We start from the raw sequence: 20,235 nt of genomic DNA on the forward strand, positions 1-20,235 counted from the left end.
GCTCTCTGTTCCCTGGCAACCGGCACCAGAGCAGGGACTCCCAACTCCAGGAGCTGAATACAAACAGCCCAGCCTTTTTCAAGGGGTATTTTGTAAATTTGGAGTTAAGAGCTTACATCAAAGGGCAGTCTCTATACATCTTCTTCTTAGAGGAGGTAGTCTTGATTTGGGCTACGCATTAGAGTCACTTAGGGTGCTTTTAATAATCCTCATACCCAAGGCTCCCCACCAGACCATTGGCTCCCAGGTGATTCTAATGTGTGGCCAAGGTTGAGAACCACTGGCCAAATTATCACTGTAGGAAAGACCCACGGCCTAAGAGAGCACGGGAGAAGAATCCATAGATGCTGGCTGCCTTTCAGAAAAGTGTCTACAGGCTGAGAGCAGCCCTGGGATGTAGAGGGACAGAACAAATCCAGAAGGGTGGACTGGTGGACACAGAGCTCCACCAGGGCCAAGGGAGCACCGAGAAGGCACTGCACATGCGTAGTTTGGTCCCATCATCAAAAAGTAGTCCAAGAGGGGCGCCTGGGTGGCGCAGTTGGTTAAGCGTCCGACTTCAGCCAGGTCACGATCTCACGGTCCGTGAGTTCGAGCCCCGCGTCGGGCTCTGGGCTGATGGCTCAGAGCCTGGAGCCTGTTTCCGATTCTGTGTCTCCCTCTCTCTCTGCCCCTCCCCCGTTCATGCTCTGTCTCTCTCTGTCCCAAAAATAAATAAACGTTGAAAAAAAAAAATTAAAAAAAAAAAAAAAGTAGTCCAAGATAATTTTGTATCTTTTACAAAATATCTTTCCAATAATTTTGCCAAATACAGGAGATGATTTCAAAGATGGTATTATCTGGTATTATTTTTAGTAGAAAAAATAAAAGGATCAGAAAACATCTTGCTTTCCTTTCAGCTCCTTAATGCACTCACAGAGGACCATGAAAGGCAGGTTTTAGCAGGCTTTTGCACTTCGGTCTTTTCCAGGAAAGGTGGAATGCAGAGCAAGTTAATCAGAGAAAATCCATGTTTGCTTTGGGTTTAGGAATGGATTGAAGAGGGTCTCGGATGAAAGAGACTCTTTGCAAACAAAAAGAGCAGATAAATCCTTCCTCCTTCTTCACCCCCCACATCTTAACCACGGTCCGATCCGGGTCTAGAATTTTCTTTTGTCAGTATCTGTGGAGCTGGTCCTCTGTGTATGAGGGATTTTGTCAGGGCCCTCGTCAGCTACTGTTCCTAAACCCCAGCTTTCACCAGGCCACGTCCTCCTTAAGAGTCTGCAGCGACTCCTTGGGTCTCCTGAGTAATCCTGACTTTTCCTCTTGGCTGAGAGTTATTCACTGTTGCCCTGAGCTCCTGGAACCCCCGCTGACAGTGGGCTTGGATCTGTGAATTATCTGCATCTACTTGGCTGGGTACCTTAGACCATCTGCACTCTCCTCATATCCGGCTGTTTCCTCCAACATATATGTTCCTAAGATCATCTGGAATAACAATCTCTCTAACATCTTCTTTGGTATATGTAAAGAAGAAGACATCCGTTCTCTTAATTCCTTTCCACCATGAATGGAGTTTTAAAAATGTAACAATCATCACTGGGTCTGGCGATCCTTCATCTGACTTCCTCCTTTCTGAGGTATTTAAATGATCTTCGATCATTGAGTCTGGGTTTCTTTTTAAGATGCTACTCATCATTTTTATAGTATGTTTTATTTTTGTTAAATTTCAATACAAGCATTGTGTGATAGAAAGTTGAAAGCTTCTGACACGAAAGAGAATAAGAAAACAATGGAATTTATAATCGGGTACCCTTGGATGCTCAGGCTTGAACCTTCTGGGCTTGTTTTGACCCTCTTTCTCTTTGACTCTTCATCTGCGATCGCCAGTTCAGTCAGTTCACCTCCAGATGATCTTTCCTGTCTCCGTTTCCTCATGCCCACTCCTTCAGCCACAGCCACTATGATCTCATGGACAATGGACAAGGCCAAAAGCTTCCCATCTGGGTCTCCCTACTTCAGTCCCTCCCTTCCCCCGAATTCGTTTTCTTAAATTACCCCTTTGCATCATGTCACCTCACACATGAATGTCTTCAATGTCTCCCTGCTTCGTGCATGATAAAGGACAAACTCATTTGCTGGGCATTCAGAGGCCTTCACAATTTGGACCCAAGCAAACATTTTAGACGTAATGATGATGCCCACTGTTATGAACCCACAATTGTTCCCCTGAGCCCAAGGCCCAGCTTAAGTGGCTCCTTTCCCCTTCCAGATTATTTCTTGGGCGCAGGAAGGAGGTCGCTTAGGGAAAGAGCACTGGAGCCCAGAGAAGTGGATTCTGCTCTTATCTCTGCTGCTTCCTGGCTTCGCCAATCTGAGCAATCCCCTTCATCACTCAGTGCCTCATTTTCTCTTGTAAAACGAGATTGGATTACAGGGGCGCTGAGGTCTTTTGGAGCTCTGCATTTTATCTCTGTATATCCTGGATTTGTAGCACTTCAGGCAGGACTACTGATGGGCCATTTAATCTCCAGTGTTGATAACAGTTTGTGAACTGTTATTTGGTTCATGTGGCATCTTTTGTATGCTGTATCTTAAACTTCGTTTCCTAAACTCAAAGTAGTTTTGTTTCTTCATTTTATGAAAGTGATACATGCTCATCCCTAAAAATCCATATGATACAGACACGTAAAAGGGAAAACTCCTCCTTTGGCCATAGGGAGGATCAGAGGGCTGTGAGGGCCCCTGAGAAGGGAGTGGCTGACTCGAAGTTTTGAGATGAAGTGTCCTGGGAACTGGATCCTGATGGGAAGATCGAAATTCAGCAGGCAAAAGAGTGAGGAACAGGAGCCGGGTGGCAGAAACAGCAGGTGCCAAGGCCCAGAGGTGAAACTGGCTGGGATGTTTGGGGTCTGGTGAGAAGCTGAGAGCAGCAGGATGTGGGGTGTTGGGGGAAGGGTGGAGTCATAGATGAGGCTGGAGGATGGGGTCAGGCAGCAAGGGCCTTGTTAGTCAGGCCAAGGAGATGGGTTACAGGCAGCAGGAAGCCCCTGAAAACCTTTCCTCAGAGGTGTGCCCAGGTTAGGGTAGAAAAAGGGAGGAGGGTGGGCTGGTGGCTGGGAGACCGGTATGAAAGCAGCCCTCCTGGGCCCTAGGCCCAGTCCACTGTCGGGAGATACTAGAAGGATAACATCAAGATGCCCTTTAGTGCCCCAGCTGGGCAGGGGGAAGAACTGATGGCTGCACAGTGGACCATACTGGGGTCTGAGGCAGAACAGGGCCGCAATACTGGTCCTGTCTTCATTTAAAATGTCAATATTTTGGGGCATTTGGGTGCATCATTCAGTGAAGCATCTGCCTTGTGCTCAGGTCATAATCTCACAGGTCATGAGTTCCAGACCTGCATCAGCGTGGAGCCTGCTTAGGATTCTCTCCTCTCTCCTCTCTCTCTCTCTCTCTCTCCCTCCCCCACTCTCTCTCTCAAAATAAATTAAACAAAAAACAAAATAAATAAGTAAATAAATAAATAAACAATAACATTTCAATTTTTTGTTCATCGTGAACTATTTTTTTTGCCTTACTTTTGATTTTTAAAGTATTATCTTGAAATACTATTTAACTTACTGATGGGTGGAGGATTTCTTCTTAAAGTTTAATGTTATCATTTTTTTTTTTTACATGAAACATGTATTTGTCTTCTTTAGTCTATAAACCCTGGATGAGTGCCCACGCTGGGAAAGTCAGGTGCCGGACACAGAGCTAACTAGCTTGAGCACAAATCCTTCCCCCCGGGAATGCAGGAAAAAGGTCCTGCCACCCCCTAATCTCATGACAAAAACCTTCTGGTTTATGTGAAACCAGAGGACAAACACAGAGACTGGGGGATTCTCTGATTTGCACAAAATATCTTCCTCTTGGATAATTTCTGTCTCAAAGCTGAAGTCTCTGGTTGTGAACCATCATCTTGAAGCAGAATGCCACTTTTTAGTGACTAGTCTGCTATCTGCATGCGGCAGAGACTGTCTCATCCCGTTGGCTGGCAGGCTTCCCTCCTCTGCCTCTCCAACCCTCTTCTAGTCCTGGCCCAGCTTCCTCATGTCCCTCCTTCCTGTGGCATCATTGGTGCTGTATTTAGATTTGCAAATTCAGCAGCAGAGGGGGCTTCTTCCTTCTAGAAAGTGAGTCTGCACTGGAGATGGCACAAAAGTTTTGACAGCCCCTTCTGTGGTGGAGGAAGCCCCCAAGGATGAGTTAGCACCACAGTCCCATTTCACAGATGGAGATACCAAGGCCCGGAGAGATCATGACGCTTGTCTTGTCTCGGACCACACAGCTTGGAAACCCTGACTGCTAGGTTTGCCTGTCATTAAGGTAGTCACAGTGAGAGAGACTTTAGTAATATCTTGGGTCAATCCCTCCTGTTGTAAGGGAGGAAACTAACCTCTAGAGAAATGTTGCCACTGCCCCAAGATTGATTAGCAAAAGGGGCTCTTGGGTGGCTTGGTCGGTTGAGCATCTGACTTCGGCTCAGGTCATAATCCCAGGGTTCGTGAGTTCGGGCCCCACATCGAGCTCTGCACTGATGGTGCAGAGCCTGCTTGGGATTCTCTCTCTCCCCTTCTCTCTCCCCCTCTCTCTCCTCCTCCCTGCTCGTGCATGCTCTCTCTCTCTCTCTCCCAAAATAAATTTCAAAAACTTAAAAAAAAAAAAAGATTGATTAGCTAAAGATTCCCCCAGCTCTTTCCATCACACCCTGTTCTTTCCTTTTCCACACATGGCTTGGGTCTCCTGCCAGAGGCTCAGCTTTTCCGTTGCAGGGACTAGGTCTTCCACTTTCTTGTGCCACAGCCCAGAGCCACCATGAACAATCCATGCCCAGGAAGCCATGCTGGTGGTCAGACTCAGATAATCGATAGTTCAATAGTAAAAGCTGGTGCTTAGTGAGCCTGTGTTATGCGCCAGGTGCTTTGCATCTATTACCTCACTTAACCCTCACGACCCTCTGAGGTAGGTCCTATTATTATCCGCATTTTTTACTGCGATTAAAAATAACTACACACCAGATTTATCATCTTAACTACCTCTAAGTGTCTAGATCAGTAGTGTTTTCGCCTATACATTGCATATTCACATTGTTGTGATTATCCCCGTTTTAATACATGAGAAAACATTCACTCAGAGAAGTTGGGTAATTTGTCCCATGTCCTACACCTAGTTGAGGACAGCTGGGATTCAAAGTGGGGACTTTTGACTCCAGAGCCCATGCTCCCAACCACCCGTGGATAACCTATGCTGGCTTGTTTCAGCCTGACCCTTACCCGGGCAGGAGGGGCCATCACCACAGGCCTCTTTGGTCACCTCCATCTCTGTCCCTGGAGAAGGCATCCGATCCTTCCACCAAGCAAGCAGTCTTTACTGGGGACACATGTGCCCCCACCACCACCCTGCTGCTGGTCCCCAAGAGCTGACTTGTTGCTAGAGGGAAGCATGGGCTCTTAGCCCTTTAAGGAGAGGCAGAAAACAAAGAGGACGGGACAGATGGCAGGAGGAGAGGCAGAGGGTAGTGCAGGCAGGTGGGGAGTGGGTAGGAACGCGGTCCAGGCCTCTGGGGTCTGGGACCTCCTGAGAAGCAGGGTGGCTGGACTCACGGAGGGAGACCAGGGCACCACGTGCCCATGTCCTTTCACGGCATCCTAGTGACAAAGACTGCCCAGGAGTCCTGGCGTGGAGGGGTGCATGCAGCTTAACTGTTAGCAACTTGTTTCTGCGGTTCTTAACCACCGTTAACCAGAGAAATTAACTTGCAAGTTTCTCCACTCTACCATTTTTCTTTCTTTTCTTTCTACCGCGATCTGCAAATACTTTGTGGTTGTCTTTGGCATGTCTGAAGTGCTGATGTGGGTTATAAGTCCAACTGGGCTGACCTGCACAGGCAGGAGTAGGGATGATCCTATGAAGGCCCTGAATCCTTTTTACAAATCCTGGCACGCTTTACCCTGTCAGAGGCAGTTAGGCATGGGGCACAGCACCCTGAGACTGATGAGGTGACAAAGGAAATAGGCTAAACTAGACTCAAGAAGTTCTTAGATGATCTGCCACTTGCTGTGATAGTTTCTACTGACTTGCGGGGACTGCAGGGACACACTTTCCTTCCTCCCAGCACTGAGGAGGCTTTCCCGGTCCCCTCGCTCAGCCACTCACGCAGCAGGGAGGGACTGGGGGGAAGGGAAATCTCTTCCAAACAACCATACATACATAAGCAGGTTGCAAAATGCAAAAAAGTTACAGGAGGCTCCTGTGTCCACAGATGGCACAGACTGTTGGTTTGGAACAGTCCCCAGAGGTCATGTTATTTAATCCTGTCACTGTGCTTGGCTTTGACATGCTCTTTGTTCTAACAAGGTGCAGACAGCTGACATTTTGCTATGTTCACGGCCTCTCCTTGACCGGCATGAAAATTGCCCTGGGGAACTGATGATTCCCAAACAACAAATTTGTAAGACGATGATGTGATACATAATTCTAATCACATTTCAGAACCTTCCAAAAATGTAATTCTATGTAATTCTAGAAAAGGAATGTGCTTTTAAGAATTTAAGCATGTTCTTTTATTTATTTATTTATTTATTTTCAGCGAGAGAGAGAGAGAGAGAGAGAGAGAGAGAAGGGGGGGAGAGAGACAGTGCGTGTGAGTTGGGGAAGGGCAAAGAGAATGAGAATCTTAAACAGGCTCTGTGCTCAGCAGGGGAGGGGGACTGGGGCAGGGGGAGGGGCTGACAGGAGGCTTGATCTTACTACCACGGGATCATGACCTGAACTGAAATCAAGAGTTGGATGCCTAACCAACTGACTGAGCCACCCAAGTAACCGAGCATGCTCATTTAAATTTAAAAAAACATTTTTTTTTAAATTTATATATTTATTTTGAAGGAGACAGTGAGCAGGGGAGGGGGGGCGGCGGGGAGAAAGAAAGAATCCCAAGCAGGCTCCATGTTGTCAGCCTAGAGCCCAATGCAGGGCTCGAACCCATGAGTTGTGAGATCATGACTTGATCAGAAACCAAGAGTCGGATGCCCAACCAACTGAGCCACCCAGGCACCCCAAGCATGTCCTTTTAAAGATTAACCTTGATGGGAAAAAAGGACTCTTGCCTATGTCTACATTGGCACAATATATTGTCACCCACTTATCTGGGCATCCCATTTTGATGTTAAAAGCAAAGATATTTTCAGAGAGTGAAGAGTGATTTTGAGGAATGATATTTCTAGTACGTTGAAAAATTCGGCTCAGTTAAGCTCATTTCACTGGGATCTGAGTAAAAAACCCTATTGGGGAATATCACATGTAGGGATTGAAGTGGAAAGAAGCCTTGTAATTCTTAAAAACCATCCAAAAATGCTTATTAATAATACGTGAAAACACACTTTGAAACAACATCTAATTGGTGAAAAAAAATATATAGCACGGGTCCCCAAGTATAATATTTTATGGTAAGTACAGAAAATAATTTCATTGTCACTTTTTTCTATGGAGGCGAAATACACTGTGTAGAATTCACCATTTCTACCGTTTCGAAGTGTGCAATTGAGCAACTTCCTGACGGGGTGCAGCCACCACCGCTATCTAGTTGCAGAGGTTTTACATCACCCCAAAAGGAAACCTCATTCCCACGAAGAGGTCATTAGCAATTTTAAAGCAGATTTCCCCCCATTTTATTTGGAGGTATTTACACAAATACCTTTTGTTTTAATCGTTTTAAGAGGTTGTGTTCTTCGGCATGCATCAGGTATATTAGGCCCAATCATCTGTGACTGGTTTGCAAATGTGATCATTTTTGAATGTGGAGAATGATATGAAATGAAATGAAATGAAAAGACTTTCTATTGTAAAAAAAAAAAAAAAAAAAAAAAAAAAAAAGACTTTGACCCTAAACAGGCTGTAAAGACTGCTTAAAAGGCACAATAGTCACAGATAACGACGAGGATCTGGTTTTCCAAGGATTTGGTATTTCATTTGCCATTTCCCTTTTGAAAGTGTATTTCCCAAGTTTGTATTTTATCCCACCCATAGTTATTCGCACTAAAATAGGATGACTTTCCTTCCGGCCAGGTACTGAGTGTGGACACTGATATGCTTCCTGTGCCTAAGAGATTATTCTTCATCCCATAGCAGTGAAGTTGTAAAGTAAACAACGACAACAAATTGAATGGGCCGGGGGGGGGGGGGGGGGGGTCTCTCACCCTGTAGGGAGCATCCTTAACCACAGCCCCCCCGCCGCCAACTCCCTTGGTTTAGGCCTGGTCTCCCTCCTCCAAACTTTCCCTCCTTATCACCTGTTCTTTCCTGAACAAAGTCCCATTCTTTCAGCTAACAGCTGTGGACTGAGCCACCTCTGTGCGGGAGGGAAAAGCCCAGCTATCTGCCCTCCAGCCGCAGGGATGTTGGTGACAGATAGTGCCTTAATGCCTTAACCTATTACCCTCGGTGAGCTTTCATTTTGAACCAGGACTCTGAGACACTGCCTTATCCCGCATGGATGCCTCTTTAATGACACAATTTGGGAAAGCCCCGGCCAGGAGGGATTTGGGGGAAGGAAGCATCCACGGATCTCTTCCTCTCTGTTTAACATATTCACTGCTACAACACCCCTGTTATGTTATATGTTATTATAATAATGTATGATATTACCTTCCAGATGAAAAGGTTGAGGCGAAAAGGGATTACATGACCCGTTCAAAGACCATGAGCTAGTAAGTACAGAGAAGTATTCAAATCCAGGCCTGCCTGATTTCAAAGATCTTATTCTTTCCAGTATGGCAAAAACACCTTTCTGAGCACTTCTTAAATTATACCACGTTGGTCCTGTATGCTCGGTCTATGCGTGAGACCAACTCTTCTCTTTATAATTACAGCTCACTCTCAGACTACACAAACGACTGTGGGAACGTTCTTGGAAAAATATGTATCTGTAGATATCAAATGTGCTGGGTCAGCACAGAATTCAAGTGCAGACCAGGAAACCTGTAAGAGCCTGAAATACTGACGGGCATGGTTCTGTAGGGCTTCACTGGGGTTTCTCTCTAGCAAATTAATTCTTTTAGTTAAAAAAAAAAATGTCTAGGGGCGCCTGGGTGGCTCAGTCGGTTAAGTGCCCAACTTCCGCTCAGGTCATGATCTCCCAGTTCGTGAGTTCCAGCCACACATTGGGCTCTGTGCTGACTGCCTGGAGCCTGCTTTGGATTCTGTGTCTCCCTCTCTCTCTGCCCCTCCCTCACTCACACACTCCCTCTCTCTCAAGAAATAAATAAACATTAAAAAAAATTTTTTTAATATCTAGGGCAAATACAGAATATAGACTAAGCTGGACCAACCTCTACTGGTCAACACCTGACACAGGGTAAAAAAAAAAAAAAAAAAAAAAAAAAAAAGAGGGGAGTGGCCTATGTACTCCCTTCTCCCAGCAGGCAAACAGAGAGCTACTGTTCTGGAGCAGGATCGGCTATGTGAGCTCCGACAGTGACTTCACCTCTCTGGGCCTTAGGTTTCTTGCCTCAGAAATAAAGTTGCTAAAGAGACGGCCTCCCAAGTCCTCGCCAGGAGACCTGTGTGATCTGGATGGGGGCTTCTCCGCTGCTGTCCGTGTCCTTCCACAGAGCAGGGGAGCAGGCTCAGCTGGTGTGGCTCAGGGAACCTGTGACCAGAACTGACTACATCATTTCTAGGGGCCCAGGAAGTCCAGCAAGCGTGTGCAGTGAGAACACTGAAGCTGTCCTTGAGGCTTAGACATCAACGGCCCTGAACAAACAGAGAGACACAGGGCCACCTTAAAGAAGCAGAAAGGCTGACACAGAAGAGGGGCTGACAGAGGGGAATCACGAAGCAAGAGACACACATGTCCGATGGGGAGAGAGTGGCAGCCCCTCTGACCATTATCCAACAGAGACAGAGTCTGGTTAAGCAGACTCAGATGGTTTCCCTGGCAAGGTCATAGCCATAGTGGGCAAGGGCACTGCAGCCCTTTGGCTTGGAAGCAGGATCAGGGGTCACCCATGAGCCTGAGCATCTGACACTACAACACGCAGCAGCCCCACACCAGCCTGGACCCCTTGCACGCATACCCTCTCATCATTCCCAATAGTGTAAGAGTATCACACCAACTGCTCACCTCTGGATAAGATCAACACCAACTTAAAGAGTCATGGGAGGCTGGATAGAGGACTCCTTTCTACTAAAGCTGGAATAAACTCTTTTAAAAAAAAGTTGCACCCTCAAAACCCAGGCGTCAGTTTCACAAAATATACACCAGTGGCCATGGGGAGATCAGGCAAGAAAGGGTGAATTGTGCTGCAGAAACTATCCAAGCTGATGGCAGAGTTATTTGGATCCGTGCCTCACAATGCTGCAGCATCTTCACATGGGACTGAGAGGACATTAAAGGGTGGACCAATACATAGCGTCTCATCCCCCACACTTCAACCTGTCTTTTATCCTGAAACATTCTACCCATGGACCTCAGGGCAACACATTCTGCTCTAGGACAGACACAGCATATCCACCTCTGTCCAGAGTTTGGCCATAGGATCAGATCTATAAGCCCTTGGACTTCCTAATAGCTATGTTACCACTTAATTGGCTTTTTATCCCAACTCTAAAGATTTGCACTCATGGTTTACCTGGTCTGCTTACAGAGGTAGAAACAGACTATTCCAAGATGACCTTATGCCTGGAGATCTTTCCTGCTCTCGTTTCTCTGGAGAGAACAACATATACCCCATTGGTGCATATCGTTTGTGGAATCTAGTTTTATTTGACCCTAAAATTTTTTTAAAATAGTAACTCATTGAAATATAGGCCCCAGAACCTCTAGCCCTTCTCCTTGGCAACCCCTCACCCAAACCGTCCCAGATAGAGGAATATCAGAAGGCTTATCAATTGCCTTGATTATCAATTGCAAAGATATATATTCTAAACTTTAAACACATACCATCTCTGTAAGAATACACAAATGAAGAGGGGCTTCCTGTTCGAGACAGAATTCATTTACTTGGCCTAAATCAGTTTCTCAACAGCAGCTCTATTGCAATTTTTGGCGATTCTTTGCTGTGAGTACTGCTCTGTAAGTGTAGGGTGCTTACCAGCACCTCTGGTGTCTACCTGTTGGTGCCAGCAGCACCCCCTCCACATTTGTGATGATCAAGTGTCCCCTGGGGGACGAAAGTGCCCCTGGTGGAGAAGCACCGATCTAAATGATGCAGCCAAGCCTTCGTGGAGGGCAGCAGAAGAAGGAGGCTTCCGTGGAGTCTCTAAAAAGCCAGAGAGACCTTTCCGTTTCCCTGCTACAAGCTATCATTCAATTTTTTTTTTCTTATTCATATTCTTTGTTTTAAAGTTTACTTATTTATTTCGAGAGAGAAGTGAGCAAGCATGAGCGGGGGAGGGACAGAGAGAGAGAGGGAGAGAGAACCCCTAGCGGGGGTTCTAGCTGTCAGCACAGAGCCCGACACGGGACTCCATCTCACAAACCATGAGACCATGACCCGAGCCAAAATCAAGACTTGGTGCTCAACTGACTGAGCCCCCCAGGCGCCCCTCCTATTCGTATTCTTTAACCAGCCTAGATTCCGTGATGCTGCTGCATGTGGGCAAGAGTAAGATCCTCTTTGAAAATGAAGCAAACAGTAAATTCTCTACTGAACAGATGAGGTTCGTCATCCGTGGGGGAAAATCAAGAGACTATCTGCAAATGTGTGCCTGAAGTTCTCTGGAGAGAACTACTCCAGACCTACTCTCTGGAGTAGTACCAGCCCAGTCTCCTCCAATTCCGTGATGTAGGAGTCTTGGCTGGAATGTAATTGTGGTTCCATCCTTGCGAACCTAATTAAGTGTATCACAGCCCACTTCGAGACCAGTTGCGTGAAAAGAAGGGAGTTGTTCAGCTATGGTACCCTGGCGATCACTGGATCCAGGACAGAGGGTGCTTTGGACACGTGGACTCTGGTTTAGGGTTTTCCTGGCACAACCATGCCCAGAGTGGGTGAGAAAGAGTGCCCGAGTTTCCCTAGCCAATGACCCTGAAAGCTACAAATACTAAGCAAATTCTAGTAACGTGGCTCCAGGGTAGGTTGCCCACAAGGAGAAAGAGGCCTTGTCTGAGGATTCCATCCATTGGTGTGACACAAGAAGTCCCAGTTGAGCAGTTTCTCAGCTGACATAATGCAGATGGGCAGTGTGAAGAGAAATACTTCCTGGGAAGTCTATCTTGTCTCTACCATTAGATGCTGTGCCTTCTTTTTCCTTCCCTCACGAGCACAGGCCTCTGCCTTAAGCTTATAAAGAATGAGAAGAGAGATGCTCCCAGACACATGTATGTTCAAGAGTTGCTCTACCCATCATGAGGCCCTGGGCAGCTTCCTGCTCTGCTTGCCATTCTAATTCAAGGGGGTTGGGTCCATTACCATGAGGAGAAAGAGAGACTGCAAATGGTCATTCATGATATGTGGGTTGAAGTACTGGCTATTGTGTTTACTTTTTATTTGCTTGTTATACTGACCATGAAGCCAATGCCATTCTTGGCACGTCAGCCCATGTTGTCTTACTTCGTCTTCACAAAAAGGCTGTGAGGAAGGCATCTCTAGTTTTGACACCTGAGGAAACTGAAGCTTACGGAAGTTGAGTGACTTCCTCAGGACCCATATGCTGGCAATGGGCCGTTGAAATTCAGCCCTTTTGGGCTCCAATTGCATTGTCCTTCTAAATACGTCACAGCAACCTTCTAGGTGACCTTGTTGGATGCTGTGTAGTTGTGTTTTCTGACCTCACTGTTTAGGGATGGACAGCTTTCAAAGATGGATGATTCAGTCAGGAAACATCTCCTGAAGGCCTTGGGATAAAATCATTGAAAGCTGTCTATCTTTAAACAGTAGGGTCAGAGAATAGTCTCCATGCCTAAACGATCACATGGCATTAGAGCCGAGAGGGGCTTCGGGAATTGGCTCGTCCAAACTCGGCATTTGCAGATGGGGGACACAGGAGAGGGGAGGACTTATCCAGGGTGGCGTGGTAGAAAAGCCATACATGGAATATATGGAAGCTTCGTTAAAGAAAGACTACAGGGTGCGGTAGGTGAATGGGGGTGCAGAGAGGGATGAATTAAAGTTAGGGTTGATGACGATGCAATTGACGGAAATAGGGAGGCTCAGAGATGGAGCTAGTGGCAGAAAGGTGAAAATAAGGTGAATTTCTTTCCTTTTTTAAAAAAGTAATTTCTACACCTAATTGTGGGACTTGAACTCATGGCCCCAAGATGATGAGTCACATGTTCTACCTACTGAGCCAACCAGATGCCCTGGTGAACTGCTTTCCGAAGAATTGAACTTGAAAAGCCAAGTAACTGGAAATTCCAATTGAAGATTCCAAGACCTGAGGAGAGAAGTCATGTCCCAGAAGCTGTGAAATTACATCTTCAAGTGAGAGTCCTGGCAGTGAGATCCGGACACCCAAGACAGGGCTCTGCCGTGCTCGACAGATTTTTCGCCACTTAGGTTAAGGCAGAGGAAGGGTGTTTGTCACATCTAGAGTCCTTGCAAAGCTAAATGCCACATGTGTCACACAATCAATAGGTAAAATAACCAAAATGGCCAAAAAGAAGAACTGAAATGAACATAAACTTTACCAAGGATCAATGCAAAATTCTGCGTTTATGTTCAGGAAATCAGTTGCACAACTACGGAATTAAGAAGAAAGAATAGCAGTGATATTAATGACTGCCAGTTTTAATCTAACAGTTATTATGTTCCAGGATCACTATGTGCCCTTGATGGACACTCACTGTCTCTCTATTTTTGTGGCTAAGAGTTTAGGCAAAGTCTCACATAAATTTTGATAAACCTAAGGATATAAACACAGCTCTTCACTTATACTGTCACCTGGTACCAAATAATTGCAGTTAGGCAACCTTCCGAATTGGTGTCAGTCAGGACAGAGGACACAAGTCACAGGGATCAAGTATTTCATTTCCCTATTCTTTGACATCCCACCTCATTACAGAAAAGATTTAAGGTGGTGCTTCAAGTCCATCATGTTTACAATTTCCTGTCTTTGAAAAGCTCCACGTCGGGAGTGCACATTTTACCAAAACAGGCCAATTCTGTAAAGACAACTGAGTAACCAAGTGGAAAAAAATTTACTTCTGCTTCAGCGGATGAGTGTAGTGTATGATTATCCACAATATAATTTTGGTTTCCCGCCCTATAATCTATGGTTGTATACTGCCTATTGACCACTCACTCTGTGATTAAGCTGGACTTTGTCCCAGGCGGGTAGAGGGTGGAGTTCATATGATGATTCAGGTTCTATTCCCTTTCCTTATTTAAATTCCCATCTGGATTTCCTAAAAGAGGTTCTAAGGCTTAGCGTAGCTCCAGGTTATGGAATGTCTGGAAAGGACTATATAAAACCCTCTTGCTCATTTGAGAGAAGCCCTAATATCCATGCCTTGTTGGTTTCTTTGGCATGTCTTTCCTACACTCTTTTCCTTTCACTTCTTACTGCTGTGCCTCAAGTCCAGGCCTATGGCACTAGATGCTTAGGCTGCTTAACTGGCCCCATTACAGAGTATCCCTGCCCCCTATTACATGCTTGCTGGCATGACATTTCTATTCCTGTAAACCATTCTCTAACCCCCTGTGGTTAGAGCCCTCACTGTCCTTTGTGAGCTGACTCCACCCTACACATCCCAATTTACCAGGACCTTCTGGTTCCATACACCCTACTCCATAGTCTCTGTTGGTCAGAACACTCTCATCATCCCACCAATGGACTGTGTTCAAGTCCAGTTCCAAGTTGAGTTTCTCTATTTCCTCCCTCCCGGCTCATTGTTTTTCCTCCAATTCTCACCCTACTTTTTTCTTACTTGCCTCTCAAACCTAGCTCTTGAAGCATTTTCTCCATGAAATCTTTCTCAGCTACTCCAATTCCCTTCTTATATTCATTTAGTCTCTTACTACTTTCATTGATTCATCTGCCCCCCCCCCCCCCATGAGAGTGTAGTGACTCAAGACCAAGGGAAAGACTGAGGTACCTTCTTGGCCTCTGTCAGTGCAGGTCAAACCACAGTACCCAACAACACACCCTTGAAATGGCTGGCCGTGCTGATGGAGCCTACTGGTCCCAGATCAGCAGTTCATTTCAAAACACCATTTACCAAACACCTAACCGGTATAAGATCCAAATTCTCACTGTGAAGGGTGGTCACTCTGCAAATTCCAGACTCATTTCTCTTAAATTTTGTCTCAAAACCTCTAATTGTCTAGCTCTTTATTATTTGTGATAATTTACTTGTTGCACGTGTCACATCACCCATGACAAACTGAAGGTCAAAGTGGTAGTTGAAATATAAAACACTCACTGAACATTTAAAATTTCCAATCTCCAACAGCCATGATGCTGTTACCATGAAATAAAAAGATCTTCAAAATAAAAAGTTGGGATACTGTCTTTTCCACAGCTCAGAGGAGTTGTTTGATTCTTGCCCCTTGGGCCACTTCTGGTTTTTAATTTCTAAGTGGCTTTTTATTAGATAATTGCTATAGTGACAAAATAACACTGGAAAAACAGATCTCATGTCCCCACACAATTGTGATATCCACCCACAAAATAAATAAGAGACAACTGCAATAAATACAAATGATTACAACCATCTTTAACATTAAACATTAAATATTAATCCACAATGAAATGGTTGAGATTCAGATTAGACAAACGCATCCTTCGAATAATTTGTTGTATTCAGGCTCTGAAAGCTGAACTTCAGTAGAATCTAAGTCCTTGGATTTTCTTTTTTACCGTCTCCCCAGGGCTTCCTACATGCATCTTTCAATGACAAAAGCCAGCTAGAATAAGCCCACTTGTTCCTACATATTTCTTTAAAAACTCAGGGTACTTCTCTATAGCAATTACCACCCACTGCCTTACAACTAGCAAAGTATTCCAGGATTTCAGTTTTTCTCAGAATCAGTAGATCATTAAAAAAAAAAAAAAAAAAAGGGAGAAGTATTGGATGGGGAAAATCTTACCTCAACTTCTGACTGGCAGGGACAGTTATTTTGTTAAGCTTGTCCATTCTCTTTGTTAATTATAAGAGCCACGAATAACCGTCAGTGGTAAGGTCAGCAGTCACTGGCCCTCCTAGGGAGTAGCATGGTAAGCCTTTGATCTCAAGGGTCCCAGTCACTTGAGTCTGATTTCCGAGAGAGTGCCGGCTGCTGGCAGACACCCTACACTAGGGAGAAGTAAAACTTGCTCGAGCACATAGTCAAGTTTCATGTTTCTACACAATCATGTGATCTGGGTAGCCAGCCAGCTTGGCTGATTACTCCACGTTGTGTAAACTTTAATAGTGAAACCTATTGGACATGCAAATTTCTTTCCAGCTGCTTTCTTTTATAACCAGATTTGCAATCAGGTCAGGACGGGCTTCTGGCTGGTCACTACTTCCTGTTGTCCCAAACACATATAGTCCCTGTTTTCAGCAGGTGTCATTCTGTCCCCAGTAGCTTCCTGGGCTCAAGAAAAAGCAGAATAATCAATTTTCAGGTCTCTTTGGGACTTTCTGCTCATTTGCATAAATTCATGGATAAACTTTTCCACTTAAAGAACCATGATATGAAAATAGCATTTCTGTACTGTCATTTAGCGAGCAGAAGGCAGTTTAAGATCAGGGAGGAAGAAAATGAGAGAAACGGTTCCTTTTATGCCTGGCACACTTCCCTGTAGCCAGCAAGCACACCCTGCTCACCTCGGTGAGGAAGGTGCACATTTACCACATTTGCCCAGGTGACCAGTCCTCTTCTGGGTCTGAAGAATACAGAGAAAGGACAGAGTAGAGGTTCCGAGTTGCCTCTTCTGGTACAGACCCCAGGTCTGGCTGAAGATAGAGGGGGAAGGAGAGGAAGAGAAGAACTGAAGGAGATGGGGTGGGGGAGTGAAGAAGAGAAGGGAAAAGAGGAGGAGGAAGAGGGGAAGAGGAGGAAGGAAGGGGAAGAAGGTGGGAGGAGGAGGGGAGGGAAGAGGAAGAGGAGGAGGGGAAGGAGGTGGAGGAAGAGGGGAGAGAGGTGGAGGAGGAGGGGAAGGAGGTGGGGGAGGAGGAGGGGAGGAGGAGGAGGAGGGGAGGGAGATGGAGGAGGAGGAGGGGAGGAGGAGGAGGGGAGGGAGGAGGAGGGGAGGCAGGAGGAGGAGGAGGGGAGGCAGGAGGAGGAGGAGGGGAGGGAGGAGGAGGAGGGGAGGGAGGAGGAGGAGGGGAGGGAGGAGGAGGAGGAGGGGAGGGAGATGGAGGAGGAGGAAGGGAGGAGGAGGAGGAGGGGAGGGAGGAGGAGGGGAGGCAGGAGGAGGAGGGGAGGGAGGAGGAGGAGGGGAGGGAGGAGGAGGAGAAGGAGCAGTGGTACTGGCAGAGGTGGAAGTCGTAGGTGGATTTCTTCCCTTCTCTACTTCTTCTTTGTACAAACAGAAGTTCTGTATTTCTCTAGGTAAAGCTTGATTATTCATGTACTACCTCTGAATTTCTAGTTCGACCAGATGATCAGGAGCAGAATCCTCAGAGCTATTAAAGGGTGGGGCCCTTCTGCTTGGCCAAGCCACTGAATTGGCCAGGCTAGCAAGGGAGCAGACGATCTTTCACAAGAAAAACGCAAGCACTTGCGTCTTCCAGTTGTTTATTTTCCCCAAACAAGCAGCTCAATTTGCTTGCAGCGTATCCCGAAAGAGCTCTAGACCCCCGCCATCCTCTCTCCATAGTTCTTAACTGAAAGAAACTAGTAGACCAGGATGGTGAAGGCTATTGCAACATCATCAAGGATTAAGAAAATCAAGCTTCACTGAATGGGATGATGATAGCCTGTGTCTTCTCAATTACTGTAAAATGCACCCCATCAGCCACTTGACTTTTCTGTCAACCAACAACTCTGTTTAGCACCTGGACTGGCAACTTCTTATTTCCCCAGAGAAAAAAAAGCAGGGGCAAGAGTCACACTTCTGCTTTTTCTTTTTACAGCCACTTGCCTTTCTTCTTTTTTTACTGTATTTGGTCTGACATAATAAAAATGAGAGTCTGCTTTTCCAGACTGGACATTTTGCCCCATGTGGTGTGTAGTGTGACGGCCATATTGTTCCAGGCTGCCATGACTGGTCTGTAGCTGCAACCAGCTTACCCAGAAGATCAGTGAAAACATGGAAATTGAGGATACCAAGTCTTAGCTGATTACTTGTGAAAAGAATGAGGCCACACATGGTTTCCACAGCACACGGAGAACAACATAGCATAATAAACAGTCGTGATTTGCACAGCACAGTGGATATGAGTTTTAATCACTAGATGAGCAGATGAAAAATGGATAGTCCCAACCAACCTTAAAGAAAATTTGGAACTCTAACACACTGTTGATAAAAATACAAGTGGGTGCAATCACTCTGGAAACACTTTGGTATCACCAAAGCAATTTAGATCATAGACATGATGAAATAGTACGAATATACCATGTACACCAAGGTCACGTGCAAGAACTGTCACAGAAGCACCATTTTTAATAGAAAATTCAAAAACACTGGCAATAACACAATTGCCGATCAACGGGAAGATGAATAAATTAATTGTGGCCTATGGATGCAATGGAGTACTATTCAACAGTGAAAATGAGTGAAGTACAATTGCATAAGTATGGATAAATAACAAAATAATTTGGGCAAGAAAGGCAAGTTAAAGAAGATCACACATCATGATTTCTGTTATATTAATGTTAAAGACATGTAAAACTAATATATTATTTAAGACGCATACCTATAGGTCAAACAGAGAGAGGGAATGATAAATGTAAAATTCAGGTGAATGGTTACCAGGAAGTGGGATCACAGTGAAGGGGCATACAGGGCTTCAAAAGCAATGGTAGTGTCCTACTTCTGAAGTCAAGTGGCAGGTATATAAGTACCTACTGTATGTATTAAATATTTAACAAAAATAAATAAAAGAAGATATGGTCTAGGGGCGCCTGGGTGGCTCAGTCGGTTAAGCATCTGACTTCAGCTCAGGTCATGATCTCACAGTTCGTGAGGTCGAGCCCCGCATCAGGCTCTGTGCTGACAGCTCAGAGCCTAGAGTGTGCTTTGGATTTTGTGTCTCCCTCTCTCTGCCCCTCCCCTGCTCATGCTGTCTCTCTCTCTCTCTCTCTCTCAAAAATAAATAATCTTTAAAAATTTTTTTTATTTTATTTTTTTTTCAACGTTTATTTATTTTTGGGACAGAGAGAGACAGAGCATGAACGGGGGAGGGGCAGAGAGAGAGGGAGACACAGAATCGGAAACAGGCTCCAGGCTCTGAGCCATCAGCCCAGAGCCTGACGCGGGGCTCGAACTCACGGACCGCGAGATCGTGACCTGGCTGAAGTCGGACGCTTAACCGACTGCACCACCCAGGCGCCCCTAAAATTTTTTTTTAAATAAAAAGAAGATATGGTCTAGATTATGAGGCAAAGCCAGGATAGACTAAGTTTCAGTTAGCTGTGTGAGATGTCGGAGCTTGAGAACAAAAAGACAGATTATATTGGAGCTTGGGGATGAGACCCAACCAACCCTGGTTTCTCTTGGGTCTTTCCTTGCATCCACTAATGACAAAAAACAACTACATGCTATTGAAAGCTTTCCATATTTCCATATTATGACATTCATTTCATATGTGAAGAAACTGATTTGTAGAGAGGTTAAGTAAGTGGCTCAAAGTTCTACCACTCACTTGGGGAAGAGCTGGGCCTCAAACCCAAGCCTGTTTCCGTACTCCAAGCTGAGAATCACAGGCCTTTGCCATCACAAGAGAGATCTGTGATTCAGCAGAGGGCCTGCTCTGACATAAGGTCAGACCTTGACCTTGGGTGAATCACTTATCCTTGACCTTGGGTGAATCACTTAGTCTCCCTGACCTCAGCTCATCTTCCGAGGACAGAAAGCGGATTCAAGGAGAGCGCAGGCTCCTTCTGACTTGGTATCTGAACACTGGCCCATGTGCACAGAAGTTAGATTACACCAATCGCAACACCCTCATGGTGTCCAGAAGAGAAGCTTCTGATGGTCTTTGCCAGATTGCTTCCCAATGACGCACTAGGTGGTTGTGGCAGTTTACAGAGCCTTGGAAGTAGTCCAAGTCTTCACTGGAACTGAAAGTTCAGCTACTCTGCTCTGCCACCCACCTGCTGATGGCTTTTCCCCTGCCAG

The 20,235-nt window shown here is 45.6% G+C and overlaps 1 protein-coding gene and 1 long non-coding RNA gene across 3 annotated transcripts in view; one reads left to right on the forward strand and one right to left on the reverse strand.

The window, feature by feature from the left end:
- Window positions 1-16,958, reverse strand: part of BLNK (B cell linker) — a 77,167-nt gene extending 60,209 nt beyond the window's left edge. Inside the window, exon 1 of one of the 2 annotated variants that reach the window (XM_045438385.1) lies at window positions 16,056-16,958. In XM_045438385.1, coding sequence (XP_045294341.1) covers window positions 16,056-16,102 — 47 coding nt within the window. In that variant the 5' untranslated portion in view covers window positions 16,103-16,958. The remainder of the gene's footprint in view (window positions 1-16,055) is intronic. The other variant, XM_045438386.1, reaches the window with a different exon arrangement.
- On the forward strand, window positions 1,978-18,418 carry LOC123576883. Its single transcript, XR_006701623.1, has 2 exons — window positions 1,978-1,989; window positions 17,588-18,418. It is a non-coding gene; the product is annotated as an uncharacterized LOC123576883 (long non-coding RNA).
- Window positions 18,419-20,235: the final 1,817 nt, after the last annotated feature.

The sequence above is a fragment of the Leopardus geoffroyi genome, chromosome D2 (genome assembly GCF_018350155.1).
Source record: "Leopardus geoffroyi isolate Oge1 chromosome D2, O.geoffroyi_Oge1_pat1.0, whole genome shotgun sequence".
Classification (NCBI taxonomy): Eukaryota; Metazoa; Chordata; class Mammalia; order Carnivora; family Felidae; genus Leopardus; species Leopardus geoffroyi.